The sequence below is a fragment of the Hyla sarda genome, chromosome 10 (assembly GCF_029499605.1).
Source record: "Hyla sarda isolate aHylSar1 chromosome 10, aHylSar1.hap1, whole genome shotgun sequence".
Lineage (NCBI taxonomy): Eukaryota > Metazoa > Chordata > Amphibia > Anura > Hylidae > Hyla > Hyla sarda.
Genome location: NC_079198.1, coordinates 11579481 through 11599752, shown reverse-complemented (window position 1 = coordinate 11599752; position 20272 = coordinate 11579481). Strand labels below are relative to the sequence as shown.

The 20272-nt window shown below is 43.2% G+C and overlaps 1 protein-coding gene across 4 annotated transcripts in view; it reads left to right on the top strand.

Annotated features, from left to right (window-relative positions):
* The window catches only part of LOC130293942 (chemerin-like receptor 1), a 99925-nt gene that overhangs the window by 33725 nt on the left and 45928 nt on the right, over positions 1 to 20272 (top strand). The window contains exons 1-2 of one of the 4 annotated variants that reach the window (XM_056543248.1): positions 15474 to 16051; positions 17450 to 17573. The exons of 2 other annotated variants lie outside the window; for them this stretch is intronic. In XM_056543248.1, the coding sequence (XP_056399223.1) occupies positions 17546 to 17573 (28 nt within the window). In that variant the 5' untranslated portion in view covers positions 15474 to 16051; positions 17450 to 17545. Of the gene's footprint in view, positions 1 to 15473; positions 16052 to 17406; positions 17574 to 20272 lie in introns of those variants that run through there. One more of the 4 variants, XR_008848327.1, reaches the window with a different exon arrangement.

The following is a 20272-nucleotide window of genomic DNA, read 5'->3' as shown; positions in this document are numbered from 1 at the left end:
CTCTAAAGTTATTGTCATTCTATACAATGTTACCCACAGGGTGGCCTCTCTCACCAATTACCGACCGCACAGCATAGAAACAATGCGAGAATGTATATACCGTATATACTCGAGTATAAGCCGACCCGAGTATAAGCCGAGACCCCTAATTTCAACCCAAAATCCCAGGAAAAGTTATTGACTCGAGTATAAGCCTAGGGTGGGAAATACATAATCCCCCCCTGTCATCATCCAGACCCGTTATTAACATCCTCATCATCATCACCGCCTGTCATCATCCAGACCCTCATCATCATCACCTGTCATCATCCCCTTGTCAACATCCCACACCCCCCCTTCATCGTCCCCTTGTCATCACCCCCACCCCCCTTCATCATCCCCTTGTAATCATCCCACCCCCCCCCTTTATCATCCCCTTGTCATCATCCCCACCCCCCTTCATCATCCCACACCCCCCATTCATCATCCTCTTGTCATCATCCCCACCCCTCTTCATCATCCCACACCCCCCCTTCATCATCCTCTTGTCATCATCCCACACCCCCCCCCCTTCATCATCCTCTTGTCATCATCCGCCCTCAGTGGTCTTCAACCTGCGGACCTCCAGAGGTTCCAAAACTACAACTCCCAGCAAGCCCGGGCAGCCATCGGCTGTCCGGGCTTGCTGGGAGTTGTAGTTTTGAAACCTCCGGAGGTCCGCAGGTTGAAGACCACTGCGGCCTTCAACATCATCCAGCCCCCTCTCACCCCCCTTTAGTTCTGTACAGTACTCGCCTCCGCTCGGCACTGGTCCGGTCCTGCAGGACTGTCCGGAGAGGAGGTGGTCCGGTGGGATAGTGGTTCCGGGCTGCTATCTTCACTGGGGGCGCCTCTTCTTCGCGCTGCGGGCCCGGAATAGAGGCGTTGCCTTGACAATGAAGCAGAAGTACGTTGGCAATGAACGTACCTCTGCGTCGTTGTCAAGGCAACGTGACTATTCTGAGGCCGGGCCCGAAGCGCTTAGAAGAGGCCTCCCCGGTGAACATAGCAGCCCGGAACCACTATCCCACCGGACCACCTCCTCACCAGACAGTCCTGCAGGACCGGACCAGCGCCGAGCGGAGGCGAGTACTGTACAGAACTAAAGGGGGGTGAGAGGGGGCTGGATGATGTCGAAGGCCGCAGTGGTCTTCAACCTGTGGACCTCCGGAGGTTTCAAAACTACAACTCCCAGCAAGCCCGGACAGCCGATGGCTGCCCGGGCTTGCTGGGAGTTGTAGTTTTGAAACCTCTGGAGGTCCGCAGGTTGAAGACCACTGCGGGTGCAGAGTTCACTCGAGTATAAGCCGAGGGGGGTGTTTTCAGCACGAAAAATCGTGCTGAAAAACTCGGCTTATACTCGAGTATATACGGTATTATATACAAGGAAAAAGACACACAACAAGGTATAGTGAAAGAATAAAGGCCAAAGGGTTAGTAGAACATTAGCTATTGTGATGGTTTATATTTGTCTGATTCAGCAAAAAAAAAGTCCACATTCATTTCACCAGAATATAACTTACAGCAGATGTTCTCTTCGGTTTATTTTCTCAGAAAGCCATGTAACTGCAGATACGGCAAGTCTTAAAGAGGTATAGCAGATGGTATATAGCAGATGGTATATAGCAGAGATAAACAGGTATTATGAGTAAGGGTCTATTCACACGGCAGAATTTCCACCTCAAATTAAAGGGGTACTCCCATGGAAAACATTTTCTTTAATATCAACTGGTGCCAGAAAGTCAAACAGATTTGTAAGTTACGTCTGTTAAAAAAATCCCAATCCTTCCAGTACTTATTAGCTGCTGTATTCTCCACAGGAAGTTCTTTCCTTTTTGAAGTTTCTTTCTTTCTGACCACAGTGCTCTCTGCTGACATCTCTGTCCATTTTAGGAACTGTCCTGAGCAGCATATGTTTGCTATGGGGAATTTCTCCTGCTCTGGACAGTTCCTGAGATGGACAGGTGTCCGCAGAGAGCACTGTGGTCAGACAGAAAGGAAATTCAAAAAGGAAACAAATTCCTGTGGAGTATATTTCAGCTGATAAGTACTGGAAGGATTGGGATTATTTAATAGAAGTAATTTACAAATCTGTTTTAATTTTCTGGCACTGCTTGATTAAAATAAAAAAATAAAAAATAAAAAAACCTTTTCCAGTGGAGTACCCCTTTAAAGCCCATAGACTTCTATGGGATTCTGCACTCTCATTTCCCACTTCTGAATTTCTACTTGCGGAATTCCGCAAGCGGAAATTCAGAAGTGTGAATGGGAGTACGGAATCCCATAGAAGTCTATGGGCTTTAATTTGAGGCGGAATTCTGCAAGCAGAAATTCTGCAGTGGTGAATAGACCCTTAGGCTAGGTTCACACTACGGAATCTCCGGGCAGAAAATTTCCGCCCGGAGATTCCAAGTGCGGCCAGAGCTGACTGAATCAGTTGGCGCTAGGACTGCGCGGACACTGCAGTCTCCAATGGACTGCAATGTGTTCCGCAAGTATTTCCGCCTGAAGAAAGAGCAACGCCATTCTTCAGGCGTAAATTTCCAAGCGGATTTTCCGTTCACAAATTCCGCTTTGCAAATTCCGAAGTGTGAATTTGTGAACGGAAACCCATTCACTACACTATACATTTTAGCAAGCGGAATTTACGCCTGCAATTCCAAAGCGGAATTGCAGGCGGAAATTCCGTAGTCTGAACCTAGCCTTACTTCACTGACTATCAGGGTGCAACACCTATAGTGGCATATAAATCAATATATGATGATCTCTGGAGTATCAGGCTGCTGTGTCCTGAACCGATGATCCAGCAACATTTGGAAAGTGCAAATAGTTAATAGGAACCCAAAGGAGCCTAAGAAAAAACAGGTATGCTGGTGGTGCTAGGCCAGTTTGTGGAGGTGAACAACAATAGTCAAAATAAAAAATGAGGACAACGCGTTTTGAAACATTTTCTCTTCTCTTCATCAGGTCCTGTTGATGAAGAGAAGTAGACACTCCTCGAAATGCATTTTCCATGCTACATTTATAAATAAACATCCTTTTTTTTACTCCATGGTCCTTCACCCCCACGCCCAGTGCCACTAACACTCCCATTTTTCCTTAGGCTACTTTGGGTTCCTGTTACCATAAGAATAATCTAAGGAGAAGGACCTTGTTAAAGGGGTATTCTAGGAATCAAAAAACTGGCATTTTTTTCTTTCAAAACCAGCACCCTCCTTGTCTCCACTTTGGGTGTGGTATTACAACTTGGCTCCATTCACTTCAATGGAACTGAGCTGCAGAACCACACCCATCCTGGAGACAGACAGCAAGAGGTCTTAGAAAGAAAAAAAATGGCCTGTTTTTTTAATTCCTGGAATACCCCTTTAAGCGGAACCTGAACATCCCTCATACCATGTGCGACGTGGCCCAGACAGGACCCAGAACGCACATTTTTCCTTCTTCCCTAGAGCTACACAGCCACCCACCTTACAGAACTCTAGTGGTACCTATTTCCCGGTTACTTGACTCCCAGCCTGATGAAGGGCTTTTGGAAGCCAGAATCGTTGCATTAAAAAGAGCATTAAAAAACTAATCACATATGGTGTACCGAAGAGTTTCTGTAGCTGAACTGGCAATTTAGTGTTGAGTGACCGCTACTGACCGGTATGGTCAAGATGGAATGGAGGCTTTTAAAGTGTACCTGTCGTCAACAAAAACTTTTTATATAATGTAGATAATACCATTATATGTATATTTGTAATATACATTGGTTAAAAATTGTGTATATTTTTGGGTGAAAAAATGCTGTTCCTACAGCTATTGTCTGTGTGTCTCTATGAGGAGTTCAAATACAGGAAGTGAGGGCGGGACAAGCAGGGATCTGTGCAGCTTCCTGGCCTGTCAATCATCCTGATGTATGAGTCAGAAGCATGTTATAGAGCCTCAGTGCACACTATCCTGCTTGTCCTCAGTGTACACTATCCTGCTTGTCCTCAGTGCACACTGTCCTGCTTGTCCTCAGTGCACACTATCCTGCTTGTCCTCAGTGCACACTATCCTGCTTGTCCTCAGTGCACACTGTCCTGCTTGTCCTCAGTGCACACTATCCTGCTTGTCCTCAGTGCACACTATCCTGCTTGTCCTCAGTGCACACTGTCCTGCTTTTTCTTGGTGCACAGAGCCCTGCTTGTCCACCCTCACTTCCTGTATTTGGTCTCCTCATAGAGACACACAGACAATAGCTGCAGGAACAAAAATATACACATTTTTTAACCAATGTATATTACAAATATACATGTAAATATATAAACACTAAACACTATAGACCAAAGTACAAAAACAGTAACAAGTAATGAATCTTTATTGCAGCGGTCTTCAAACTGTGGCCCTCCAGATGTTGCAAAACTACAACTCCCAGCATGCCCGGACAGCCAACGGCTGTCCGGGCATGCTGGGAATTGTAGTTTTGCAACATCTGGAGGGCCACAGTTTGAAGACCACTGCTTTATTGCAATACACATTATAAAACTAAGTAAAGGAGGATGTATAAATCTTCAGAATATATTTACAAGGAAGTATTGCACATAATGCAGGATGTCGCTCTGACATTCATCTTAAAGGGGTACTTCGGCGCTAAGACATCTTATCCCCTATCCAAAGGATAGGGGAAAAGATGCCTGATCGTGTGGGTCCCGCCGTGATCTTGCACGCAGCACCCCATTACAATCAGTCCCCGGAGCATGTTCGCTCCGCGTCTGATTACTGGCGATCAAGGGGACGGAGCATTGAGATGTCACGGCTCCGCCCCTGTGTGACATCATGCTCCGCCCCCACAATCCAAGCCTATAGGAGGGGGCGTGACAGCTGTATATGCTCCAGGGACTGATTATAACGGGGTGCTGCGTGCAAGATCACGGGGGTCCCCAGCGGCAGGACCCCCACGATCAGGCATCTTATCCCCTTATCCCCTATCCAAGGTGTCTTAGCACTGGAGTACCCCTTTAAGATGAATGATACCTAATGGATGAATGCACCCTGCCTGTGCTCCTCACCTCAGCCCCAAACGCGTTTTCGCACCTGCTTTGTCAGGTTTTATAATGTGTATTTCAATATAGATTCAGTACTATTTTTGTACTTTGGTCTTAAGTGTTTGGTGTTTATGTATGTAAGGACCACTGTATAGTTTTTTCTCACATTGCTGACGTTGTTTGGTGACCCTATACATAATCATATACATAGTAGTATCTATTGTGAGAAGGTGAAGGGCATTGTGGTTGATGGTCGGTATGTGTCACCAAGGCTCCTGGCCTTGGTAAGAGCCAATAATTGTCCAGTGTCTGTGCTGCGATGCAGACTGACACTGTGGCCGTAGTACGGCTGGAAACGGGAATCCGGGACGGCTCTTACTGGGAATGGTCAAGTGAAGGGTGGGGGCCATTCCCCACAATCCAGGCCGCCTTTTGTTGGTCTTAACCAGCTGAGGGGGATTTCCATGTTGCAGCTCAAACTGCCAGAGAGCTGAGTTTTGAGATCTTCCTTGTGGAGTTTAGAAGCTGGTGAGCAGACTGCCTGGAGGCTTGGAAAAGACTTGCTTGATGCCGCATGGCATGGACTCAGGTGTGAACAAACACCTAAGGAACGCAGGTGGAATTTTTTAAACTTTTTCTTTGATCTGCAGTTAAGACTGTTTGCTGTTTGCCAAGTGTGAATAAAACGCTGAAGTCCTGTTTCCGTGCCTCTATACTGCAACCGCACCTATATGCAAGAGCGAATCATCACACTATATTATATTAAAAAAAGTTTTTGTTGATGACAGATACACTTTAAGTTTTTGCCCAACATCCTCTGCTGACCTTGACATGATCTTGGGATCCTTCAGGCACCAGGGTTCTGATGGCTTTACAATCTTTGTACCTTAAGTTATCGCACCTGTTCTATTTCTTACATTTGACACATGGTATGGGCTTGTCCATCTCTAATTCCTGTACTCTCCCCCCCCCCCCCCCCTCCATGCTGCTGTACTTGTCTTGAAGCTATACATAGATCAGGTACATATCATTCCGTCCTCAAGCACAGTACTGCACAATGCCAATTTATCTCCTGCTGCCTCTGGCATCGTGCAGCTCTTTGAAAATGAGTTGATAAATTCAGGACACTAAAATATTGTTTGTCAGCCAATTAATACCAGAGCTTCCAGGGCTGCCGCTGGGACATATATCAACGAGATGGAATGCCGGCCTGGACCTGAGGTTTATTACAGGCTTGTATGGACTATTCGTTTTCCAGCAGCTGATTGGAGCTTGTAAGGGTTGTATACAAATGTGAAGCGCGTTTCGAGTGTGATGATTACCAGCAAGCGGGTGATGGATTTGTTATTATCTAGGAAATGCTTTGGCTTGAGCAGTTTTTGGATTTACAATCATGGCACATAGATGAATCTGCTGTTTGTCGGATCGCTGTTTGTTTTAGCGGCGGCTCAATATAAACTAAACATTTCCTATCGCTGACTACTTCAAGACAGATATTTCACAGGGAATTATGTGTTAGTGAAAGTGGGAAAGGACTCTGAAATAGCTGTCTGCAGATGGGAGTTTATATCTCCAGTAGTGTTGAGCGGCATAGGCCATATTCGAATTTGCGATATTTCGCGAATGTATGGACGAATATTCGTCATATATTTGCTAAATTTACATATTCGTAATATTTGCGTTTTATTTTCGCGAATGCGAAAATTCGCATATGTGAAAATTAGCATATACAAAAATTTGCATATTCAAAAATTAGCATAAGCTAAAATTTGCATATGCGAAAATTTGCACGCCAGTCTCACACAGTAGTATTAGAGCCTTCTTTACACCACACAAGCTGGAAGCAGAGAGGGATGATCACTGTGATGTGTACTGTGAAAAAATAAAATAAATAAAAATAAAAAAACCAATATTCGTAATTACGAATATATAGTGCTGTATTCGCGAATATTCGCGAATTCGCAAATATGCAATATTCACGAATAAAATTCGCATTGCGAATATTTGCGAACAACACTAATCTCCAGTCATGTTCTAAGGCTTCTTAAAGGAGTTAAACTTTCACTTGAAGGAAAGCTACTTCCAAATGGTGGTGTCGGAGAGCTGCTTTACATATCCTTCATCCTAGAACGTCCAGTAGACCATGAATGGCCTACAGTCCTGAACACATTTTTATTGCATTCTCCCTTAAAGGTGTACTCTGCTGCCCCAGCGTTGGAGCGGGGGCGGTAGGGGTCGTGATGTCTTGGGCAAGTCCCTCGTGACGTCATGCCATGCCCCCTCAATGAAAGTCTATGGGGGGGCACGCCCCTTCCTATAGACTTTAATTGAAGGGACATAGCCTTGATGTCATGACCCCGCCTCTCGCACCCAGCATTCTGAATGAAGAGATCCTTTGGATCGGGGATAAGATGTCTAGGGGCAAAGTACCCCTTTAAAGAGAGGTATTGCCAGGGGTCAAGTCCTGGGGAAAAAAGTGTGGGAACCCACCCAAGATTTCCACACAAAGGCTGGTCCTGCAGGACTCCCTCCAATGGGAATAGTGTTTCTGCTGTGGAAAAAGTGCAGGAATGCCCCCTCCCATAGACTTGCATTGAGGGGGCATGGCCGTCATCCAGCACAGAGCGAAGTTCGCTCTGTGCACCAGATGTCTGGGGTGCCACAGCCGAGATCGCGGGGATAAGATGTCTAGGGGCTGAGTACCCCTTTAAGTAGGAGCCAAACTTAAAGGGGTATTCTGGAATTTTTTTTTTTTTTTTTAAATGTAAGACAGGGGCAGCAAAGTTATTCTAGTTACTACAAAAACCTCACAGGGTTTTTTTTTTGGCTGGTATTAAATTTCGTTGTCTTTCTTTTCTGCCGCCTATAAAATGACTGTTGTCTCCGACCTTACCCAGCTTGCTGTGCGGCCCGAGACAATACATCACAAGTCAGGTGCTAAAAGGGGGCTTGGCTGCTTTGTCTGTTGTGTGTTAAACCAGCCCCATGAAGCCATTACCAGCGCACATGTGCATGCATTCATCATTACACAGATCCACAACACGTGGTCAAGGGGGTCAAGGGGGTGAATTGCAATGGGTGGGGCAACTGATGTGTGTGTGTGTGTGGGGGGGGGGGAATAAGTCACCTCCCACCTTGAAACAAAGGATCCTAAGGACTGTAGTGTGAGGGAGGCCAAAGAAACAGAAAGAGGCCAGTTCTCAAAAACAAACCACCAGCGTGATGGGGGACACAGGACACGACCATTTACCACCAACACAAGCACAGATCCTTGGTAAGGATGTCCATTAATATATGACACTTAATTACCAAAGTCACCTTATGTTGGATAAACCCTTTAAAGTTCTTGGGCCCTTATGTAAAATTTTATTCTGCCATTTACAGTAAGGGTGTCCTCTTGGCAGATGCAGCAGAAGAACCATTGGGCCCTCTTAGGCACCAAGTCCTGGGTCCCCTGAAGCTACAAATCCCGAATTGAGATCTGCTACAAAAACTATTGTTCTCTCTAATGGAAATGGCATGTCTATGTGTTAGAAAGACAACCAAACTGGATTTTTTGGGGAATTGTAGAATCCTTCATTTTCCCAATGGTGGCGCAGCAGGCACCTCCATAGACTGGCATTATGCCGATTACTTATAACAAGACACAATAGACTGAAAATTGATTAGATCTTCCGTAGATCTGATAAGCGTCATTCTTTTTCTACTATTCATGAGATTCTTTTTCCTTCTATTCACTTCAATACCTTAATAGCACAGAGCACATGCTGTATCTTCACCAGGTCACCTGACCAGCTCTCTTCTCATTATCGATTATTCTTTGTACGATTCTCTCATTTTCATTCGCTACATGAAGCGCATTTTAAGCTATAGGAGCAGTGGAGACCTGCAGGAGATTGTCCCCAGGATACTCGATATAAAGGAACTTTTCATGGTTGAGCACTTGAGCGACTCCATTAGCAGAAGATGAGCAGATGCTGCCGGATGAGTGTCCCTGTTCCTCATGATTGTAGTGCACACATTTCCATGCTGATGTAGTTTATTCTACTTTACTTATTTATTAATTTACATTTATTTATTTATTTATTAATATTCATTCATTTATTTTTATTTAATTATTTTATTTTATCATTTGATTATTTTTATAAATAATTTATACAGTTTTACTATTTAAAATCTTTTATTTTAGTTTTTATCTCAATAGCATGTATAATACTTTATCATATATATATATATATATATATATATAGTTTTTTAAGTAGTTACCGTATTTTTCGCCGTACAAGACGCACTTTTTCTTCCCCAAAACTGGGGGGAAAAAGTCGGTGCGTCTTATACGGCGAATACACCCCTATCGAAGCGGTCCCTGCAGCCATCAACGGCCGGGACCCGCGGCTAATACAGGACATCACCGATCAACAGTTGAAGGCACCATGGTTGAGAAACACTGGTCTAATACTTGCCATATGTATAACGTATACAGCGTATTCACTGACTTATCCTTCCCATACACAGTAGCTATGGCCCCTCGGGGACTTTACACTTAATGAAAAGGCTTCACCATTTATCCTATTAGTTTATATGAAAACATTTTCCGAATAATGGACGCCATAGAGACGGAGCTGAGAAAATCACGGGCGCCATTGTATACATTCTGTACCCTACAGGGAATATCTTATTGACTTCATCTAGAGTGGGAGGAATAAAGCAAAGGAACAGGAATCTAAAAAGGGGTTAAGAGCTCCACATAAAAGACCCAACGTCAAAGATACGGCAGATACGGCGCTTGTTTATTCCTCCGTATAACATATATTCACTCTGTATAACAATGCACGGCTATTACACGGCTCTGAATAATTTGTATACAGAAAGTGAATCGTATAATCACCGGGTGCTGGTAGAGCGCCTTATCGAGTCTTCATAGCCGGCATTACTATGGCAACACCGGAGAACCTTGAGTGGTGTTTACTCTCAGCTTCCCCGCCCTGTCGGTAAATCGATGAGGAATGCTCCTTTTTTCTTTTGCATGGATTCTGACATTGTAGGGTTATCGGTGCATGCTTTGCTTTCTGCCTTTGTCTGTCTTGGTGTAACTGGCCTTGGAATAGTCTAAGCTCTCCAACGTGAAGGCCTCAAGCTCTATACGTTCTGTGGTGCCTTGGGGGGCTGCATGGCAGTTGGGGTGTTGCTGTGCGGTATATCAAGAGTGTAACTAACTCTTGTCAGTCGTGATGCCAGGGTGAGGGTTAATACTGTGATGCTTGGCCTATCGCCACCCTTCCCAAAAGCGATAGTGACTTGAAGAATAAATGCAATGTCCACAACCAGAAGCTTTGATGAAAACTGTCGGAAACTTTACTGAGTTTTTTCTGCAAAAGGGATAACAGGAACAGTCCATATAACAGAGTCTATATACAGCGCAGCTGAGATTGACGTATGGTTGGGACTTTTGTAAGTTCTTTAGTTTAGTAGGATTTTGTAAGCTCAGATCCGCTGGATTTAGGGCTATGTTTGGGTCCAGGGGTCTCTCTAGCATAAGTGGGGAAGTTGTAAGAACTCACTGTTTAGCTTCAGGCTGAGGCCGGCAGGCTTTGGCTTAGTAGTTGTCGTTGAAAGTTGCGGAGGTCTGTCCTCATGAAGTGTCAGCAACCCAAGAGAGAGAGACTATTGGCTGCAGCTCCCTTATATGGGCAGGGGCTGGCCGTTTTAGGATTGGTCCACACCATCCGTCAATCAGCTTTACAAAGGATTATGGGTAATCACCTGACCCATGAACCTCCAAAGGTCCTTTTACCTACCATAGAGTACTAACCCGAGTCACATGACCTAAGGTCCTGCAACTCTATGCAGGTAAGCATACATATTATATACAGCATTTACATATAATTTAGCAGAATATTAACTATATGAGGGGTGACTAGGGGATGACTAGAGAAGCGGACCCCCACAGTTACTAGGAACTCTGACTTTGGGGACCCCCTAACCAAGGTACAGTATGAAATACGGTAACGGGACACCACAGTTCCTTCTAGGGAGCCATTCATTGGCTTCTTATTATGCAAGGAAGCCTTACTGGAACATTCTTTGGGGGGGCTCTGTCCCAATACTTCGCCCTTTGTCCTCTTCTCGGTAAAGAGGTTAGGCAAAAGCTAGAGTGTTCTAGCAAGTTTATGATCTGCTAATGTTTGCTATGCATCTTGGGTCTTTAAAGTTATCAGTCATTCCTGGAAATGTCTGGTAAAAGGAACATGGGTGCGGGAATATGGGGGCACCCAGTCCGGAGAAGGCGGCAGATCAGAAGGCTCTTTGATGAGGGAGGAAGGAGATAGACCTCTAGTCAAGTGGTACCGAGTGGGGAGGTAGAAAAACGCAAGTACATAATCACTAGGTCATTCTCATTCTTTACATCTCTTTTTTTATGTGTCTAGCTTCTGTATTTGGCTCACAAATCCCTCTGTTCTGCTGCTCGCTCAATCTGACACCCACTGCTCAGGAAGGGGTGTGTCCGAGGCAAGCACTGAGCCCGCCCTCACTCACTATGCATAAACTTCCTTCCTGAGTCTGCTGTGCTCTTCTGGGTCTCTTCATTCAATCACTGCAGGCTGCTCTGTAATCCCTTCCTTTCTGTTTCATGCTGCAGTCTGATAGGACTGGAGTGAGCACAGAGGAGTGCTTGTCCTGCACTCACTCCCTGGACTCCCTGCTTGCGTGATACAGATAGGACAAAGTTGACTCTGCAGGTCGGACAGGATTATGTTCTGGATGGTATGGGAACCCCTAGTGGTCTTTTTTATAAACCATGATTTCTATGAAAGGGAGACCCTTTTTATGATATATAGTAGAAAGGTTAATGTTTTGCCAAGATTTTCAAGATATACAAAGTTTTTGAATCTGACAGTGCCCATTTCACTCAGCTTTAACCTCCTTGTATCCTGCGCTCTGCTAGTGCAGTCTGCCTGAGACAGAACCACTGTGGTTGTGGTGAAGTCTTCAGAAGGCCCCCACCCACCATATAACTTGAAATGCACCCCATTATTGTGTTGTGGGGATGCCAACCAGTCACCCAAAACCCCTGGCAGCTTTCATATGTCCTTCAACATGCCTCAGCCGCTATTGATTGCAGTATTTAAATGGTTAAATGTCCAGCATCAGCCTCTCCACCAATTACTTAGTTTGGTAGAGTGGCAGCTCTAGGAGGAGTCCTGGTTTCTCCAAACGTCTTTCATATAAGAATTATAGAGGCCACTGAGCTCTTGGGAGCTGTTAGGGCAGCAGAATTTTTTTGTCTCCTCCAGATCTGTGTCCCCACACAATCCTGTCTTTGAGCTCTACAGGCAGTTCTTTCTCCCCTCATGGCTTGGTGTTTGCTCTGATCTACATTGTCAGCTGTGAGACCCTATATAGACAGGGCTGTGTCTTCCCAAATTCTGTCCAGCCAGCTAAATTTACCACAAGTGACTTCAGTCAAGGTGGAGAAACATCTCAGAGATGATCATGAGAAATGGGAGGAGCCAGAGATAAATATCAAGTGTCATATTAAAGGGTCTGAATACTTATGTCCATGAGAAATTTTAAATACTTTTATTATGGGATATTGGAGTGCAGAATGATAAGGAACAAAAAAATTATTAAGGCCACAACATAACAAAATGTGAAAAAAATTAAAGGGTCTGAAAACTTTCCAAATCCACTGTATTATGGGTTTATAGGATTAGTTCTGGTTTAAATGTCATATTAGATCATATGAACATCATAGTATCCTGCGCACCTCCCCCTACGATCTAAAGTGGACCTTATGAAGAGGAGTTTTATTATAGCGGACAAGGCCTGACCATAGTGACCTACAGAGACCATAGTGACCTACAGAGACCATAGTGGCCTACAGAGACCATAGTTACTATAGAGACCATAGTGACCTACAGAGACCATAGTGACCTACAGAGACCATAGTTACTATAGAGACCATAGTGACCTACAGAGACCATAGTGACCTACAGAGACCATAGTTACTATAGAGACCATAGTGACCTACAGAGACCATAGTGACCTACAGAGACCATAGTGACCTACAGAGACCATAGTGGCCTACAGAGACCATAGTTACTATAGAGACCATAGTGACCTACAGAGACCATAGTGACCTACAGAGACCATAGTTACTATAGAGACCATAGTGACCTACAGAGACCATAGTGACCTACAGAGACCATAGTGACCTACAGAGACCATAGTGACCTACAGAGACCACAGTGACCTACAGAGACCATAGTGACCTACAGAGACCATAGTGACCTACAGAGACCATAGTTACTATAGAGACCATAGTGACCTACAGAGACCATAGTGGCCTACAGAGACCATAGTGACCTACAGAGACCATAGTTACTATAGAGACCATAGTGACCTACAGAGACCATAGTTACTTTAGAGACCATAGTGACCTACAGAGACCATAGTGACCTACAGAGACCATAGTGACCTATAGAGACCATAGTAACTATAGAGACCATAGTGACCTACAGAGACCATAGTGGCCTACAGAGACCATAGTAACTATAGAGACCATAGTGACCTACAGAGACCATAGTGACCTATAGAGACCATAGTGACCTACAGAGACCATAGTAACTATAGAGACCATAGTGACCTACAGAGACCATAGAGGCCTACAGAGACCATAGTTACTATAGAGACCATAGTGACCTACAGAGACCATAGTGGCCTACAGAGACCATAGTGACCTACAGAGACCATAGTTACTATAGAGACCATAGTGACCTACAGAGACCATAGTGACCTATAGAAACCATAGTAACCATAGAGACCAGAGTGACCTACAGAGACCAGAGTGACCTACAGAGACCAGAGTGACCTACAGAGACCATAGTGACCTATAGAGACCATAGTAACTATAGAGACCATAGTGACCTACAGAGACCATAGTGACCTACAGAGACCATAGTAACTATAGAGACCATAGTGACCTACAGAGACCATAGTGACCTATAGAGACCATAGTGACCTACAGAGACCATAGTAACTATAGAGACCATAGTGACCTACAGAGACCATAGAGGCCTACAGAGACCATAGTTACTATAGAGACCATAGTGACCTACAGAGACCATAGTGGCCTACAGAGACCATAGTGACCTACAGAGACCATAGTTACTATAGAGACCATAGTGACCTACAGAGACCATAGTGACCTATAGAAACCATAGTAACCATAGAGACCAGAGTGACCTACAGAGACCAGAGTGACCTACAGAGACCAGAGTGACCTACAGAGACCATAGTGACCTATAGAGACCATAGTGAACTATAGAGACCGTAGTAACTACAGAGACCGTAGTAACTACAGAAACCATAGTAACTATAGGGACCATAGTAATCTACAGAAACCATAGTAACTATAGAGACCATAGTGACCTAGAGAGACCATAGTAACTATAGAGACCATAGTGACCTACAGAGACCATAGTGACCTACAGAGACCATAGTGACCTACAGAGACCTTAGTAACTATAGAGACCATAGTGACCTATAGAGACCATAGTGACCTACAGAGACCATAGTGACCTACAGAGACCATAGTAACTATAGAGACCATAGTGACCTATAGAGACCATAGTGACCTACAGAGACCATAGTTACTATAGAGACCATAGTGACCTACAGAGACCATAGTGACCTATAGAGACCATAGTGAACTATAGAGACCATAGTGACCTACAGAGACCATAGTAACTATAGAGACCATAGTAACCAGGGGCATAGCTATAGAGGTAGCAGAGGTAGCAATCGCGCAGGGGCCCTGTTGCCTAAGAGGGCCCCAAAATACACCAGTAGTATAGTTGGCATATGATGCCCTGTTGCAGATTTTGCATCGGGCCCAGAAGCTACAAGCTATGCCTCTGATAGGAACTATAGAGACCATAGTGACCTACAGAGACCATAGTAACCAACAGAGACCATAGTGACCTACAGAGACCATAGAGACCTACAGAGACCATAGTAACTATAGAGACCATAGTGACCTACAGTGACTATAGTAACTATAGAGACCATAGTGACCTACAGAGACCATAGTGACCTACAGAGACCATAGTGACCTACAGAGACCATAGTGACCTACAGAGACCATAGTGACCTGCAGAGACCATAGTGACCTATAGAGACGGTCATGACCTCAGTAGGCCTCATGTAAGGATACATTTTCTTCATACTCACCAGACGTTTTCTTCTTCTGTTACTTAGGCTTCTGCTCAGTTATTAGTGAGTTGTCTTGGTCTCCTTACAGATACTTCTTGACATACGCTAATAGCAGCCATTATAGTCTTATTACATTTTCATCCAGGTTTACAAAGACTCCGGAGGCTTCTATGCCGGCATTATTAGGAAGTTACACCCCTTCCAGATACTTCTTGTCTCTCGACTGTGACACTTGTATCACCGTCGTTCTCTCTTCACAAATCATAAGGAAAAGAACTGAATGTCTATCCCAGGCATGAGAGTTATACAGTACAAGAAGTTATGGGTAGGCCGAGCAAAGGAAGATGATATGTGACTATTACAAGATTATATGTGATTACTATCAGTCTAATCACTATTAGACTGATAGGGGTTCTTTACTGTAAGAGCAGTGAGACTATGTATGGAACTCTCTGCCAGAGGAAGGGGTCGAGTTAAACACAATGAAAGAGGTCAGGAGGGATCTAAGCGTGCTTCTGGAGAGTAAGGTTATGGAGAATAGATTTATAGATACAGAACCTTGATCCTCGGGAGGGGGTAATTGGCATCAGCCTCATAAGAGTCTTTTGCCTTCTTCTGGATCAACACAGTAGAGACACAATAGGAATATAGGTTGGACTTGATGGACTATGTATCAATATTTCAGGGGACCGTACAGAAATCTCTCCCACGACCTATTTATACCCAGGACTGTATCTATAACAAGGGGACACCCTCTAGGTCTAGAGGAAAGAAAGTTTCTACACCAGCACAGACAGAAGTTCTTTACGGTAAGAGCAGTGAGACAGCGAGTATGGGGAAATGGAGTCTATATGTGATTACCACCAGTCTATACATGATTATCACCAGTCTATACATGATTATCACCAGTCTATATGTGATTATCACCAGTCTATACATGATTATCACCAGTCTATATGTGATTATCACCAGTCTATATGTGATTATCACCAGTCTATATGTGATTATCACCAGTCTATACATGATTATCACCAGTCTATACATGATTATCACCAGTCTATATGTGATTATCACCAGTCTAAATGTGATTATCACCAGTCTATATGTGATTATCCCCAATCTACATGTGATTATCACCAGTCTATATGTGATTATCACCAGTCTATACATGATTATCACCAGTCTATACATGATTATCACCAGTCTATACATGATTATCACCAGTCTATATGTGATTATCCCCAGTCTATACATGATTATCACCAATCTATATGTGATTATCCCCAGTCTACATGTGATTATCACCAGTCTATATGTGATTATCCCCAGTCTATACATGATTATCACCAGTCTACATGTGATTATCACCAGTCTATATGTGATTATCACCAGTCTACATGTGATTATCACCAGTCTATACATGATTATCACCAGTCTATATGTGATTATCATCAGTCTACATGTGATTATCACCAGTCTACATGTGATTATCACCAGTCTACATGTGATTATTACCAGTCTACATGTGATTATCACCAGTCTATACATGATTATCACCAGTCTATACATGATTATCACCAGTCTATATGTGATTATCACCAGTCTATACATGATTATCACCAGTCTATACGTGATTATCACCAGTCTATATGTGATTATCACCAGTCTATATGTGATTACCACCAGTCTATATGTGATTATCACCAGTCTATATGTGATTATCACCAGTCTATATGTGATTATCACCAGTCTATATGTGATTATCACCAGTCTATATGTGATTATCACCAGTCTATATGTGATTATCACCAGTCTATACATGATTATCACCAGTCTATATGTGATTACCACCAGTCTATACATGATTATCACCAGTCTATACATGATTATCACCAGTCTATACATGATTATCACCAGTCTATACATGATTATCACCAGTCTATATGTGATTATCACCAGTCTATATGTGATTATCACCAGTCTATATGTGATTATCCCCAGTCTATATGTGATTATCACCAGTCTACATGTGATTATCACCAGTTTATATGTGATTTCCACCAATAAACCCCACTATATTAGTCGTTCAATCTATAGTAACTCCTTCCCTTCGACATGAATATTTCCTATTCCCTCTTTATAAGACAACCACTTACATTTGCAGGTTAATAAACCTCTTCTTTATGCTTCACCAATTTATCAAAAAGTGAGAATATATCAGCAGCGAAGCAGGAAAAGCTGAAGGATTAATAGACTGTCGAAAGGGAAGACTAAAAGGTCACCTCATTACCAAGGACTCCAAAATGGAACGCCACATAAATGATGTGCAAGGTATCAAGTGTCTTGTATTCTACTCTTTGTATTTGTATTACACATTATTTTTATTTTTCCTTACATAGATACCTATCCCCATCTGCTCTTCCTTCTGTGAGTATGACTTGTGTCGTAGCAGAGCATTTTCATACCTTGAGTACCTTGGGACCTCGCTTAGGGACAAAGGTAGGGGCGAGTAAGCAGGGTATGTACAGGATAGAAGATAGCTGATTGTAGGAGGGTCCATCCACTGGGACTCTTTTAAAATTTCCAGAAAATAAACCTACTTCTCTTATAGGCAGTTTATTACCGGTCAAGTCTCTTCTTCAGGTCCAGGTGTGTAGCTATAGGGGGTACAGAGGTAGAATTTGCAATGGGACTGGTGCCTAAGGGGGCACCAATGCATATCTGCCTCATAAAGATCAGTATGACAAATGGCACATGGGACCCTGTAAACAGGACTTAAAGAGTAGCAGGAATACATCTGACCTGGAAGGTCATCCGAATGTAGAATGCACTGCACAAAGCCAGCATAACTTCTAAAAATACAAATACAGGAAGTTGTATTTTAAAGTTGTTTTTAGAAGCTGCTTTGTTTATTTTTATTTTATTTTTTATCAGTTTTTATCTTTTTTTTGTGGCTTCTTGCAGTGCATTCTACATTGGGATGACCTTCCGGGTAAAATGGATTGGGATGACCTTCCAGGTCAGATGGATTGGGATTGGGTTGACTTTCCGGGTCAGATAGATTGGGATGGCCTTCCGGGTCAGATGGATTAAGATGACCTTCCGGATCCGATAAATCCCTGATGTATCTCGGCTCGTTCTTATATGACCCCGTTATGGTAAACATTTTGCTATTACGTGTATCATTGTGTTTAGCAATGTGACTGGCTTAAAGGGGTATTCCCTTTATCTGACTCAGAAGATCACCCCAATCCATCTGACCCAGAAGGTCATCGCAATCTATCTGACCCGGAAGGCCATCCCAATCTATCTGACCCGGAAGGTCAACCCAATCCCAATCCATCTGACCCGGAAGGTCATCCCAATCCATCTGACTCGGAAGGTCATCCCAATCCATCTGATCCGGAAGGTCATCCCAATCCATCTGACCCAGAAGGTCATCCCAGTCCATTTGGAAGAAAATTGTAGGAAAAAAAAAAATCTCCAGACGTGGCGCTTAACCAAAAGGTGTGTAGTTTATTGATAGGACTATAAAATTTCATGCAGCATTCAACACGTTTCGGACTAGTACTAAGTCCTTTCTCAAGACGTGCAATCCCAGTCCATCTGACCCGGAAGGTCATCCAAATCTTTCAGACCTGCAAAGTCATCCTAGTTGTGTTTTGTTTTTCTTATTTCTCTTTCCGTTCGTGTTTTCTCACCCACTCGAATCTCAGAGGAAACATTTTTCAATGCCGCGTATACTATGTATTCTCCTCTGCTAGCTATGGCTATTGCATTATTTAGTATTGTCCTATTACCCATGCATCATTGGGCCATGCAAACTTCTTTTATAGTTGTTTTGTTACCTTGACTAAAGTTTGATAAGTTTTACAGAAAAAAAAAATAACAATTCTGGTAACACTCAGAAAACAATTGCAAATCCAAACAATCCGACAGTAAACACTTAACAGCACAAAGCAAAGATTTCACTGTTTACAATTCCATTAAAAGTTGCGCAACTTTCTATTTACTTTACATGAGTGATTTTTTTTTATCTTTTCTGTATTTTTATTTTTGTTTTATTGTTTTGATTCATTGTAATTTCCTCTATAAAGCTGCTTTTAAATGTAACAAAAAAAGCTGGCTCCAGAAAGTTAAACAGATTTGTAAATTATTTCTTTTAAAAAATCTTAATCCTTTCAGTATTTATGAGCTTCTGAAGTTAAGGTTGTTCTTTTCAGTCTAAGTGCTCTCTGATGACACGTGTCTCGGGAACCGTCCACTTTAGAAGAAAATCCCCATAGCAAACCTCTTCTAAACTGGGCGTTTCCCGAGACACATGTCATCAGAGAACACTTAGCCAGAAATGAACAACCTTAACTTCAGAAGCTCATAAGTACTGAAAGGATTAAGATTTTTTAATAGAAGTAATTTACAAATCTGTGTAACTTTCTGGAGCCAGTTGATATATGAAAAAAAGTTTTTTCCTGGAATACCCCTTTAAACACTGGAGTAGCCCTTTAAGTGTTCATAACTTACAAACGCAATGGTGTCAGCACGGTGTTATGGCTTCTGTATCAAACAGTAATTACAAAGTGTGAACACACCCTAACAAGGGAAATCCCTTCCAGCAATTCTTTCTGTAGAGGCCGAAATTAGAACAGACCGTTATATTTGCTGAAATTTATACCAGTGTGATCGAATAGCGACCCGCCATATCACTTCTTGTGTACATGTTAAGCAAAGCAGCCGGCACCAACACATTAACCCGTTAAAGTAGACTGCCCTATATGTATGGTGGCTTCATTCTAAACTATGATGCTGGCTTTGCTTCATAGATGGTGGGTTCTGGCTGCTATCAGCAGCCGGCACTCACTGTCAATGATCAACATCATGCTGCGATCCTTAGCAACCACAGCATGTAAAAGGCTTAATCGGTGTCCAATCAGCACCTCTGCAACACGATCACTAGGGTACCGACCAGTCACTGTGGCAGACGGATGTCTGTACTAGGCCTCAGTACCTGCTATAGTAATTCTGCTGATATA